Here is a 13,981-nt window from a genome sequence, read left to right on the forward strand (position 1 = left end):
TTTCGCAGTAGCTTCTGCCTAGTACGCGTCTCATCGACACGTACGCGTAGACGCGTCACGCGTTAGTCGCCCAGTATGCGGCTCAAAATGCTCAACGGGGCGCCACTGCGCGAACATCTAGACTTCGAAGATAATAAACTCTTACCAGTCGAGGATTGCCATCTTTTTGATGTTACAGCCAGTATCGCCTCGTCTGCTAATGACTCCACACCAGTGTTCAAATGGCGCAGTATCTCGTTCAAAGACTCCCGACTTCGGATCGGATGGTCACAGCCGTTCCTCCCAGGTAATAGCCTGAGCCGTGACATGTCAGATGTTTCGCTGCGGAACGTGATGGAATCTACTTCATTTTTACAGGAAGACACAACTGGTTTGGAGTCCTACATGGGCTTCGACGATCCGTCCTTGGCCACGAATAGCTTCCTTGAGCAATCGCTCATGTTCCACGATACTTTGTTATCGTCCCAGGTTTTACCGGACGAAACGACCGCCAAGACCATCAGCTCGTCATCTTTCCTGACGACATCCTTCGGAACCACGGCCTCTGACCTTAGTAGCCCAAGCAGGGTCGGTGAGCATGCTGTGACCATTCAAGTTCCACCCAAGATGGCCATCACACCCCTTGGATCACTTCCCAATGCACAGCACTTGCGAGCGATCTACCCGCAAACGCCTACGCCCAACTTACTGTGCGCTGTGACCGCAACCCCAGAACAAAAAGAAGTCTTTGTACGGAAAGGTGGATACAAGATGAGGCTGTGGGAAATCATGGTGGCGGATGATACACGCTCCGGCTTCAAGGTCACATTCTGGCTACGCCCACCTCGGGAGTCGAACAACGAGCCAAATCATGTCCAGAACTTGCTCGTTCAAACACTCAAATGTATCAAAGTCGGCGACATACTTCTTCTACGGAACATTGCACTGACGTCCTTTGGCGACAATGTCTTTGGCCAATCTCTGAACCCGTCTATTGCACGTGCTAGAACAGGCATCGATGTCTTGGCAAAAGGCGGCGGCAGCTTGTCTGCTCAGCTGGGTGGACTACCTGCGCCAGTAGCTGAGTTCTTCGCAAGGGTCAAGAAATGGGCAAAGATGCATGTTGCCTCTGGTACTGCGGGCTCAAAAAAGAGAAAGGGAAGCGCGGCGAAGCAAGGGAAATATGCGAAACGAACTTATCGAAGTTGTGATATCGATGATTCGATGCCCCCCGACACGATGGAAAGTGTATAAACGTGCATTCCCCGCAACTTCATGATAAGACCAGATTTCCCGGGTAGCAATCACCACGTGCTGCCAATGACTTGTCGCATGTTTCGCTCCTATTCGTTCTATCCGATTTTCGCAGGCACCTGAATTTCGGCTGCTCGTCAATTCGCACTCTTCGAGTGTCGCACCATGCTACGGTGGTCTGTGCCACAGCCCTGCCATCTTAGACAATCAACATCGCACAGCTTCCCCACGTCACAGCCACAACCAGTAGTCGGCTCCGAGAAGAGATGATCGGTTCGTAGCACACGTCGGATATACACTTGCTTTGATGGCGGTGGGCTGCTATTCCCATTCCGCTTTAACCGCTTCCGCACATTTTGGGATGCGCAACTGTTACAACAACATTGACCGACAAGCGCAGTGATGATGCAGCCTTTCGGTTCGACAAACTCGCTCAAAAGTATCTCACGATGGATTTGTTTGGTGTTTTGGCTGCGTATGTCTTTCGCGTCCCACCATCCCTGGCATTTTCATGCGTAGAAACCAAACATGTTTCGAACATCACCTTACATGCAAGGATACACCGGGAAACAACGACACATACGCCGGAATGGATGCGCTTCCAGAAAGTGTGGACAGTGTCTCGCATGAAGTACCTTTGGTACAGCCCGGTACGTCATGCACACGGGGCGGGGCAGTGGGTTGAGCGATTAGCCGTTCATCTTACTGGCATCTTATATACCCGGCCATGTCGCTCTCCAGCTACACACCACAGCATCGATTGTCCAGCCTTCTTCCAGTCCTAGTGACGTTCAGTCTTTTCCCGCAACGTTTTGCACCTTCATTGTTTTAGATCTTGACGATCTCTTCCTTTCGTTGCCGGCTGTGCCATCATGCATTCATTCTTTTCTACAATCACTGGCCTTGCTTCCCTACTCTCGTTACTCGGCAATGTACAAGCTTTATCCAACTCAACCAACGGTCCCTCGTGTGGAGTTGCAAAGGCGGACGACAGTTCCTACTTCAGTGTTGTTGGAGTCCAAGGAACAGGGGTCCATCCGCGACAGGAGCTTCGTGAGCTTGAGAAAGACACGGAACTATGGAACATCTTCATCCAAGCGTTTGCTCGCTTCCAGGCTATGGACCAGAGTCAAAAGACGTCTTTCTACCAGGTCGCAGGTATGTTATCCTTGTTATCACTAGGAAGATCACTGACATCTGCGAGGCATACATGGGGCTCCCTTCAAAGAATGGGACGGCGTGAAGGGAATAGCTGGTCAAGAGATGATGGGCTACTGCCCTCACACTTCTAGCATGTTCGGTCCCTGGCACCGGCCGTATCTCGCGCTATTCGAGCAGGTTCTCCATGATCGCGCCGTGGACGTTGCCAATGAGTATTCTATCGGCGAGGCCCGTAACAAGGCCTTGGAAATTGCCAAACGCGTACGCCTTCCATACTTGGACTGGGCGATGAATCCGCCGAACGCCCAGGAAGGCGTGATACCTGAAAGTGTGCGTTGCCGAACGCACACGGTCACTTTCCCCAATGGAACCGTAGCGGATATCCCAAACCCGCTATATCGATACGATTTTCATCCTCTGAAGTACGAAGACTTTGCTGCTCTGAGCGAATTCGAGTTCAAGAACTGGAACCACACGATTCGGTACCCACTTGAGCCGCATGCCGCCAATGCTACCAGTCGTGACAGCGAAGTCAACGCGCGAGTTGGCAGACAGCAACCTAATCTTCGCGATATGCTTTACAAGTTATTGACGACCTACCAGCCGTTCAGTCAGGTAAGTAACAAGGCGAATGGTGGCAAGATTGGAAATTTCGAGACGCTTCACGATGGTCTGCACAACGTGTTCGGATTGGGTCACATGGGTATCGTTGAGGTTTCAGCGTTCGATCCCATCTTCTGGTTCCATCATTGCAATATCGATCGAATCATTGCCATATATCAGGCTCGCTATCCTGATACTTGGATCGAAGACGCCGTACAGTATTCAGGCAACTTCGCCGTCGCCAAGGGTGGCGTTCTCGGAACTGCTTCGCCACTAGCACCGTTCCATATGAATGCCCTCGGTGACATGTGGACTGCCACCACTTCGCGGAACTGGACTTCTTTTGGATATACCTACCCTGAGGTCGCCAACAACCCTAGCAATGCGACACTGACGTCTTCCATCAACCACCTGTACAAGTCTCAGACTCAGGGCTTGAGCGACACGAACTCGACACTTCCAGCCCCGGGTGGTAGCACGAATAACCACACCACACAGGCTACCGACTGGCAATGCGAAGTCAACATGCCAACCGATATCAAGATATCCTACTCCGTTCGTGCCTTCCTTGGCGAGCCCAGCTCCAACCCCATCGACTGGCCTACGGATCCCAACTACGTTGGTCAGCTCGCGTCTATGTCATCTCCACGAATGAGTTCTTCCGTCATCGTCACGGGCAATATTCGCCTGACCGAGAAGCTGGCGCAGAAGCATGCTTCCGGCGAGCTCAAGAGCCTGGACAAGGAAACTGTGCAAGCCTATCTCAAGGAGAAGTTTAGCTGGCGCATCCAGGCTCTGGACTTCAGCGAGATCCCACGCAACAACCCACCAGCAGGCTTAAATGTCACCGTCTTCAACGTGCCAGTCAGCATCCCAGAATCCGATACCGAAGTGCCTACCTGGAACGGCGATGTCGAGTACAATGACGACATTGAAGGGAACCCGCCCGTATATAATGGACCCGGGCCTGACGGCACGAACTCGACACTCCCAGCTGATCAGGCGAGTGGATCGTATAATGCTGGCACTGGCGAGTTTGAGTGAAAGAAAGCACCGGATATTGCGCCGGTGCCGGCGGGCCCCAAGATTGAAACTATGCTCTTGGAGTCTGTCATCACGCAGTATGTGACGCTTGGTGCTTCTTCTACCCAGACACCCACGCCTATTTCCACGGTTACTCCTCAGGTTTCTAGTACGGAGGTTATATCGGAGGCGCCCGAGTTTACCGCGCCCGAACCGACTGCGCCTGCTGATCCTAGGACTACGGTTGTGACTTCCGTGATCATGGAGTATGTCACTGTATAGTCACCCGTGCCCATCCGCTTCATTTCGACCTAGTTTTCCTTGGGTCCATTGCACTCGCTTCTGCTTAGTCCTCCTGCACGAGGCTATCCTCACGCTTGTGCGCACTTGCACTAACACGCTCATTTCATGTTTTGGCACGTACACCATGACGCCTTACGCATTACGCTCGTTCCCTTCTTGATGCAAAAATAAACCAACGCTTCCATTTGCATCCTTTCTAGCGTACCTCTCGTTTATTATGATCATCTCCCATGCCTAGCTCACTTGGACTGCCTTCACGTCGACTCATTCATCTATAGTGAATCAGACAGATATAACATAAGAAACGGGATGCAAGGACGCTTACATCTGCTTTTATCCACAGTCCCTCGCAGAAGTGCGTCAGCGCGTCTATCCGAAAGATGGTGCTGTCAATCAAAGCCTGTTATCACCACCGCTAGCCACCATTGTTCGCTCACTAGGCTTTGAACGGACGTGCTTCCGCAAAAACAAGAAAATCGCAATCAGGAAGGCTCTTGTTCAATAAGGCGTTGTAAACAACGTCCCTCCCTAGGTGCTAGGACACCCTCCGTGCTAGGATAAATAAGGAGTACTTTGACTTTTAATAGATCGCTTTCTTTACATACATTAATACTAGCTATAAGCTAGTATTATTTATATTTATAGGCTATTTATAAACACCTTACGCTCCTTCTGTTTAAAATTTATATTACTATTACTACTACTTTATAAAAGTTATAGACAGTCTTCTATTCGTGTATAATAGTGTTCCTTTACTATATCTCTATTTAAGGAGTCTTACTTCCTACTATACTTATAGAAGGGTTCTATATAGAATTAAGAGCCTAAGGACGGCTTAGTAAGCTATAATCTACCTTACATCTACTATAATACCTAGATCTATATAATATTACTACCCTACTTAGGAGTTTAGTTAGTAGGAAGTAAGCCTTACGTATCTTATATTATTATCTAAACTATAATTTATTTATTATAGCTAATAGATCTATACGAAGCTTTACCTCCTTTATATATACTTAGTATATATAAAACCTAATAAAGGAGTAGTAATTAAAGTAATTACTAATAGCTAGACGTATATATATAATATATTATATCTACTTATTTATTTCTACGTTAATAGGTAACTCTTACTAAGTATTCTTCTAAGTGTAAAAATTATACTTTAGCACTATTCTAATATATCTATACTACTAGAGCTTTCTATAGCTCTAGAACTTTACTTATCTATATTCGTTAGGTAGATATCTCTAGCTCTAGTAGGTATAACGTTTAGTTAGTACCCTTATACTTATAACTATATTTTACTTTACCTTTCTCTATAGTAGCTTTATATTTAGTAGTATACTTTACTTATACCTCTTTAAGGTCCTTATAACTTATTACTGTTACTTTCCCCTTCCTAAGTATAACTAATTAAGTTATTTAGTAGACTTTAGCTTTATTATTAATCTTATATAGAAGCTAATTATAGTCCTATAGTAGGTCTTATCTAGCTAATACGATTTTTATAGTATTTATAAGCTTCTAGATACGTCTTTAAAGGTACTACTTACTTTCTTTATTAAGTATAGAAATATCCTATTTAATTAACTTATATAATAATATTAGACCCTCTATATTTACTAGTATTACTAGTATTATAGGCGTTAGTAGTACTTTATCTTAAGAGTAGAGTTATATAATCTTACTAGCTATAGAAAGAGTAAGGTCTATAGGTAGTATTAGTATATATTATAGTACCCTCTCTAGGTTTAATAGAAATAGGCTACTTATAGCTTAGTTAGCTATAATATTTTTTTATATTAATACTCTATTCTATATAGGATTATAGAGATAAGTAAAGTACTCTTTACTAATTATATTTAATTTCTCTTATTTTCTATAAGTATAGGGGTATTATTAAAATTTAACTTTAAAAAAATAAAAAGCAGCTATCTCTCTACTTATTAGTTATAAAAGTTAATAAAAAAGATAAAGTAATAATATAGTTTAAATATAAGACTAATTAGTATTTTATAGTAGTAAAGCTCTAATATCTATATATAAAAACTAAAGTTAAAATACTTTTACTAAAAGTAACTAAAAAAAAATACTTATTAAACCTTAGGAGGGTGTAATAGGGATTACTAGCTATTAGCTAATAATATAATAATAATATATTATAAAAGGGAGAGAGAATATAGTATATTTACTATAACTAAGAGGAGGTTATATAAAAACCTAGCTACTTCTAACCTTTATACTAATACTAACTTATAAGCTTTAATACTATATATAATTATTTTATACTATATATAACTACCTTATATATAAATACTATTTAGTTATTATAAGGTAATATAAAGGATCTCTCCTTAATATAGGTTATATAGTAAGAGACTATTAGGTAACTATATTAGAAGGTAAGGATTAATATAGGGCGCTAATTAGGTAATTTAGCCTCCTACTAAGAACTAGCCTCTTATTAAGAAAGGGAAGCTAGTAGTATAAGGGAAGCTATATCCTCCTAAACCTCCCTTAGGAGTAAGTAATAGAGGGAAGCTAAAAAAGATAAGACCTAAAGTAATAAGTATAAGAATATATTAGATCTTATTATTATACTTATTATAGTTAACTTAAATAGTTTATCTCTTATATAGATTATTAACTAGTTATTCTATTATTTATAGAATTAGTAGTAATTATCTCTTAGTTATAATAATAACTCTTTTCTACCTAATTATTCTATATCCTACCTTATAGACTATTACCTAAGCCTAACTTACCTTAGTATAGACTAAGCTTAGAGAAGTATAGTAAACCCCTATATAATACTTTAACTACCTTAGATATTAGTAGATATTTAACTAATAGATTTACTTAATTAAGATTTAATATAGTGTCCCTAAGAGTAGTATAGAATAATAGGGCTTAGGGTCTAAGACCCTTAACGCTAGTAGCTATACCTATTAATAATAAAATACTTAATATATCTAACTTAGACTTAGAGGAAAACCCTAGTAATAAAGAGCTATAAAATCTTAAGTAATAGGCCCTTATTTAGGCTTAGTAGATAGCTAAGATATAGAATATAATTAATTAACTTATAAGCTAGCTAATAGCTACCCCTAATAAATAACCTATTTCTACTAAGAAACCTAAGATAGTATTACTAGAGAAATATAGTAAAGAATAAGAAAAACTATAAGTATTTCTTACTAATACTAACCTATACTATAAGTATAATAAGGTACCTAATAACTAGGAAAAGATCCTTATAGCTAGTATATATATAAAGGATAAGGCTTCTAATTAGATATAACCCTATATAGATAATTACCTACTAGATATAGAATATATAAGTACTAAAGAAGGAACCTATACTTTATTTATAAGTTAGATAGAGTTTAAATAAAAGATAAGATATATCTTTAGAGAAGTAGACACTTAGAACTAAGTAAAGAAGAAGATTACTTACCTAAGGTAGACTATATTAGTATTAGTATATATAGTAGAATTTAAGTAACTATAAGTATAGATTAACTAAAATAATATAGTACTTTAAATAGTATTTAAAGTAGGCCTTAAAGAAAATATTAAAGATAGCCTTATATACTATAATAAACCTAGAATATTATATACTCTAATTAAGTTAGCTATATATATAGATAATAGGCTTTAGGAATAAAATAACTAAAAGAAATACTTCTAACCTAACCTACTAAGTATAAAGAAGTAACGTAGGAGGTATAATAAAGATAGTAATACTATTATAACTAGTAAGGTATAGGAAAAGGCTAAAGATAAAAGAACCTAAGGATAGAGATAAGATAGTCTCTCTAAGGAAGAACGCTAGAAGCGTTATAATAATAAAGTATATCTCTAATATAGTAAAGTAGGACACTTTACCTAAGACTATAAAGAAGATTAAGTTAAATAGATAGCTATTAAAATTAGGATAATTAGATAAGGTATACTACACTTAACTTAGATAGAGCTAGATAATAACCTAAGTAACCTAGACCTTTATAAAGAAGTAAGGTTAGCTAATAAGGAAGCTTTTATAATTATCCTATAAGTTAAGATAAGTAATAAGGTTTTAGCTATAGATAAGCTAAAAGCTAAGGACTAGAAAGTTAAGGGTAAAGTTATTTTAAAATAATTAGCTAACTAGTAGTATTAGATATATAGAGATACTATATACTATACTAATAACTATAGGATTTAAAGATAAATTATAATTACTAGTAAGGATATTAAAGCTATAGGGTACTAAGTAGTAACCTAATAACCCTACTTTAAAGACTTAGAAGTTAAGGGTAAGGCCTAAGAAATATCTAAAGAAGAAGAAGATACTAAGGAATATAAAAAAATATATTAGTATAATTATAAGACTAATTATAAGTTCTATAAGGAGGATAAAGAAAAGTATAAGATAGACTAAGATTAGTACTATTACCTAAGTCTTTAGGTAGATAAATATCTAGCTAATAATAACTACGTCTAAAAACTAAAGAAAGTAGAAATGTATAAATAAATCCTTTAGACGTAATATAAGAATAGGTATTACTTCTATTATAAGTAGCTAAAGGAAGTATATAAGGTAGATAACTATTACTATTATACCCTAGTATTAAATATCTATAAAGTTATAGACTATAAGATTTATAAAGCTAAGAAGGCTTAACTAAAGAAGAGAATTACTAAGAAGGAGATTCCTTATTAGAATATTTATTAGAGCTTCTATTATAATAATAGGTACTTAACGTACTATAGCTTAAAGAATAATATAAGCTACTTTCCTAAGTATAAGAAAAGTAAATAGTTAAAAAACTAAGATATTATTAGTTATAAGATTATACTAATAAAGGTATACCTAAAAGGACCCTTAGGAAGGTATGGGATACTAATAGTTAAGTAAAGTAGCTACTTATAACTATATCTATACTAGGTTAAGATATTTAGGTACTTATAGATAGTAGGGCTATAAGAATAATAATCTTACCTAGAGTAGTAGAGAAGTATAGGATACCTTACTAGATTAAGAAAAAACTAGTACTAGTAGTACTAGCTAATAAAAAACCTATAGAATATAGAGGTAGTATAATAAGGTTAGAGATAAAACTAATAAAGCTATAAATAGTAGGTATTAAGTACCTTATAAATATTAATATTATAGATTTAAGAGGACTAGATATATTAATAGGTTATAACTAGCTAGATACTTATAACCTTACTATTAATTAGTAAATATAGATAATACTTAGAAGAGAATCTATATATAAGGTTACTAGAGTATATAGAAGAGTAAGCCTAAAGGACTAGAGCTTAACCTAAGATAGGAGGTTTAGTAAGATCTTACCTTATAAGATTATAAGAATCTATAAGAATATAATAGGTAGTTATAGGTAATAGTATTTACTTTATACTATAAGAGAATAGTAGGGGATAGCTCTATATTCTAATAGTATACTAGAGAAAGTAATAATAATAATTCTTACTAGTCTTCCTACGCGTAAAGTGTAAGTTAAGAGTAAGTTTCTTATCTATAGAGATAATAAGAGAAGTAATTATATTAGGACCTTAGTACTCTTCTAGCTAAGCTATATCCTATATATTATAGAACTTCCCCTCTTAGGCTAGCGTCCTTAATAGTCTTAGCCTTAATAAAAACCTAAAATCCTTATTAGAAAATAGGAAAGGAGTATCTAGTCTTTTAGTCTACCTTATATACGTTTATCTTATACTATATAGATATAGCGTTAGGGTAAAGTATATTATATTTATTACTAGGTCTAGGAGTAGTATAAAGGTAACTAAGGATTTTAGGATAAGTTACCCTTATACTTTTACTTTATTATAGTAAAAGTAATTTTTTATTTACTTCCTCTTTAGGGTTATAGAATTTTTAGTAAAGTAAGAGTAGAATTTTCTATAGTAACTATATATTTATTATTTATTATAATAGAAATTTTTCTAACACCTTACTTAATACCTTTATACTAATACTAATATATACCTTAATTATACCCTCTACGTAAGCTATAAGCTTTCTAATATAGTCTATTATCCTAATCTATAATATATTAAGAAGTCCTACCTCTAGAATACTATAGTATTTACTTAGAGTAATAGTAATAAGTATACTAATATAATTACTACTTACGTAACTTACCTATACTATACTTAAACTATCTATAAGTAAAAGTAGATTTATAAGAAGCTAGATAAGTATTACTATAATTACTATAGTTCTAGTAACTATAGTAGTTATACTTTAGTAAGTTCTTTAAAGTCTTTTAGGCGTATTATACTTTAGCTAATCTTTATAAGTTCTTACTAACTTAAATACCTATATTAATTATCTATACTACTTACGTATAAAGTATAATACTACTATAAGGGGTACTACTACTCCTAAGACTAATACTATAGTACTTTATATAAGTATTAAGCTTATATATACGTAGCGCTAGTTTAACTTAGAGCTTACTAACTACTAATATATTATTACTTACTCTAGGACTCCTTTAGGAGTTCTTACTTAGATTCTTATAACTTCTACTAACTTTCTTAGCTTAATTCTAGTTAAGTAGTATAAGATTACTACTACTTTAGAGTAGTTAGTTAGTTATATAGTAATTATAGTATACTCTTATACTTTATCTTTTAACCTTATTTATCTTAACTAACTTTTTCTAAAATAGTACTAGTAGTAATAGTAATAATAATAATAATAATAATAAAGGTTTATTAGATAAGGAGAGTAAGGATAGTACTACTAATATACTAGCTATATAGCTAGAAAATACTAGGTCTAAGTATAGTATAAATAAAGATAGTAAGGATAGTAAAGATAGTAGAGATAGTAAGAGTAATAAAAGTAGTAAAGGTAGTAAGGATAGTAAAGGTAGTAAAGATAATAAAGATAGTAAGGCTTAATTTTTTCTTTTTTTATATTTTTTACTTTTTATATACGTAGATACCTAAAATCTTATACTATAGGATTTACGCCTTAAGTGCGTTATAAATTCTTTTATTATACTCTTTTTTATTACTTTATATACTATAAGCTTTATAATACTTTAAAGTCTTAGAGTAGTTCTTCTATATCTTTAAAGTTAAAGGCTAAGGTCTAAGTATCCTAAGATTTATTATATTCTTTCTATCTTAGCTAGTACTATAACTAGCCTTTTCTTATATATTTTCTAAGGATTTTTTTAACTTCCTAAACTTCTTAACCTTCTAGGGTAACTTCTAGTAGTTATATATTATTATTATTATTTTTCCTAGAATTCTATTATTCTAGAAGAGATACGTAGAAGATATTATAAATATAATAATAAGGTAGTAGAAGTAAGTAATATACCTATAACCTAACTATGTTCTAGACTTAAAATAGTCTAATATACTTACTAGAAAGCTTTTTACTAGGTTAGTTAACTAGGTTAATATACTTTATACTAAGGAGAATAAGGTCTCCTTTATAAGAAATATCTAGTTTATATTTCTTATTATAGTAGTAGCTTTAATATTCTTATACTTTTAATAGATAATTTATTACTACTATATATATACTATATATACGCTAAACTCTATCTACTATATTTAGTACCTCCCCCTCTTACTTACTATCCTTAGGAGGTATTATAAGTAAGGGGTACTTACTATAAATAAGGTAGAAAGGAGTAGCTTTTATTAATTTATAAATAGAGTTATTATAAGTAAATTATACTATTAATAATAATTAGACTTAGTTATCCTATTTTTTAGATGTAAAAATTCTTAAGTATTACTCTATAGTCTAATTCTAGTGTTTAGTTTACCTATCTATCTATAGATAGAAGGCTATACTAAGCTTATACTTTACTTATAGTTAGTAGTAGATCTCTATCTAAAATATAGAAGTAAATACTAAGCCTTAGTCTAATATAATACCTTTCTATACCCTGTATTTTAAAATAACCTAATTAAAGTAGGACTCTATAAACTATTTTATATCCTAGGTTTTTAAAGTAGGTATATAGATAACTATCTTAGAGAAGTAGTTTATAATTATAAGTACTATATTAAAGACGTAACCTAATCTATCTTTTAATAGTAGTAATCCTATAATAAAATCTAAAGAGACTTCCTTAAAGATATCTTCTAAGATTAGTAGTAATACTAGCTTACTATATTTACTATATTATATAGCTTTACTTTTTTTATATATAGTATAAGTCCTTATATATTCCTAGATATCTTAGCTTAGTAATAGCTAATAGCAGTACCTATTAATAAGTTTAAGTATCCTTTATACACTAAAGTTACTTACTATATATATATTATAGTATTAGGATAAAATCTCCTACTTAATAGCTAGTTCCTCTAGAATATAAATTCTACTATTATATCTTAGGACTTCTTTATAATTAGTATACTAAACTTATATACCTCTATAGCTTTAAGTATATAAAACCTACTTAGAGTTTATAACCTACTACTAGGTAAAGGTATCCCTTTACTATAACTAAAGTAGAATATCTAGTAAAGCTTTAGACTCTACTAATATAAGTTTACTACTAACTAATACCTTAGCTAGTAAGTATAGTATATATAGTATATATCCTATAGTACTAGTAGTTAGGACTTAACTAGTTCTATAAATATTAGTAATATATATCTTATATATACTTACTAGACTAAGCCTAAGTATAGATCCTCTTACTCTACTAAGTTTATTCCTTACTAGAAGCTTATTCTATAAAGTAAGTAATAACTAAGTTAAGGATATATTCTCTTACTTATAATCTACTCTTCTTAAAGGTCTATCTACTAGGTTAGTATTCCCTAAATAGTATTTTACTTTAAAATTAAATACTCCTAAATAAAGTACCTAATATACTTAATAAGGCTAAGCCTCTATATAGTGTATATAGTGTATAAGTTATTATAATCTATTAAAACTTAGATAGTATAATAAGTACCCTCTAGGTAATACTACTACCATTTAAAGCTTTATACTATATCTAGAAGTTTAAGATTTTATACCTTATAATTTAGTTTTATAGCCTAACACTTTCTTAAGATAAATACTACTAAGTACTATTTCTTATCTTTAAATAGCTAAGAAAGTATACTAAAGACTATAAATATTAAGGTATCTATCTTAATATAAATCTATAGTAATTTATTAAAGTAGTATAAGATAGGTATATATATAAAGCGCTCTTTTAGCTTAGTAAAAGTAGCTTCTATAGTATTATCTTAGTAGAAGACTTAATTCCCTTTTAGAATATTAGTAAGGGTAGCTATTTCCTAAGTATAGTACTTAATAAAGTATTAATAGAAATTAGTAAACACTAAGAAGGATTATAGCCCCTTAATACTAGTTAGGGTTAGCTGTTAGAGTACTATCTCTATACGTATAGGATTAGCGTAAATACTACTCTTTATAATAATAAATCCTAAGAAATAGACTTTAATAGCTATAAAAGTATACTTCTCTAAGTTTATATAAAGTTTAGCTTCCCTAAGGGACTAAAGTATAGTATATACTATACGCTAGTATAGCTTAAGATTATTATTATAAGTATAGATAAGAATATTATTAAGGTAGACTATATAAATATAGTCTAAATATCTACTAAACGCCTTATTAATATAGGCCTAAAAGCTTACTAGAGTATTTATT

The 13,981-nt window shown here is 34.0% G+C and overlaps 1 protein-coding gene across 1 annotated transcript; it reads left to right on the plus strand.

Moving 5' to 3' along the window:
• Nucleotides 1-2,105: 2,105 nt before the first annotated feature.
• Nucleotides 2,106-4,041, plus strand: ACET3X_007973 (uncharacterized protein; the record flags this gene model as incomplete). Its single annotated transcript, XM_069454178.1, has 2 exons — nucleotides 2,106-2,391; nucleotides 2,438-4,041. 2 exons carry the CDS (start codon nucleotides 2,106-2,108, stop codon nucleotides 4,039-4,041), a joined length of 1,890 nt encoding a protein of 629 aa, XP_069305136.1.
• Between the last annotated feature and the right edge of the window lie 9,940 nt (nucleotides 4,042-13,981).

The sequence above is a fragment of the Alternaria dauci genome, chromosome 7, assembly GCF_042100115.1.
Source record: "Alternaria dauci strain A2016 chromosome 7, whole genome shotgun sequence".
In the NCBI taxonomy this organism is placed as follows: domain Eukaryota; kingdom Fungi; phylum Ascomycota; class Dothideomycetes; order Pleosporales; family Pleosporaceae; genus Alternaria; species Alternaria dauci.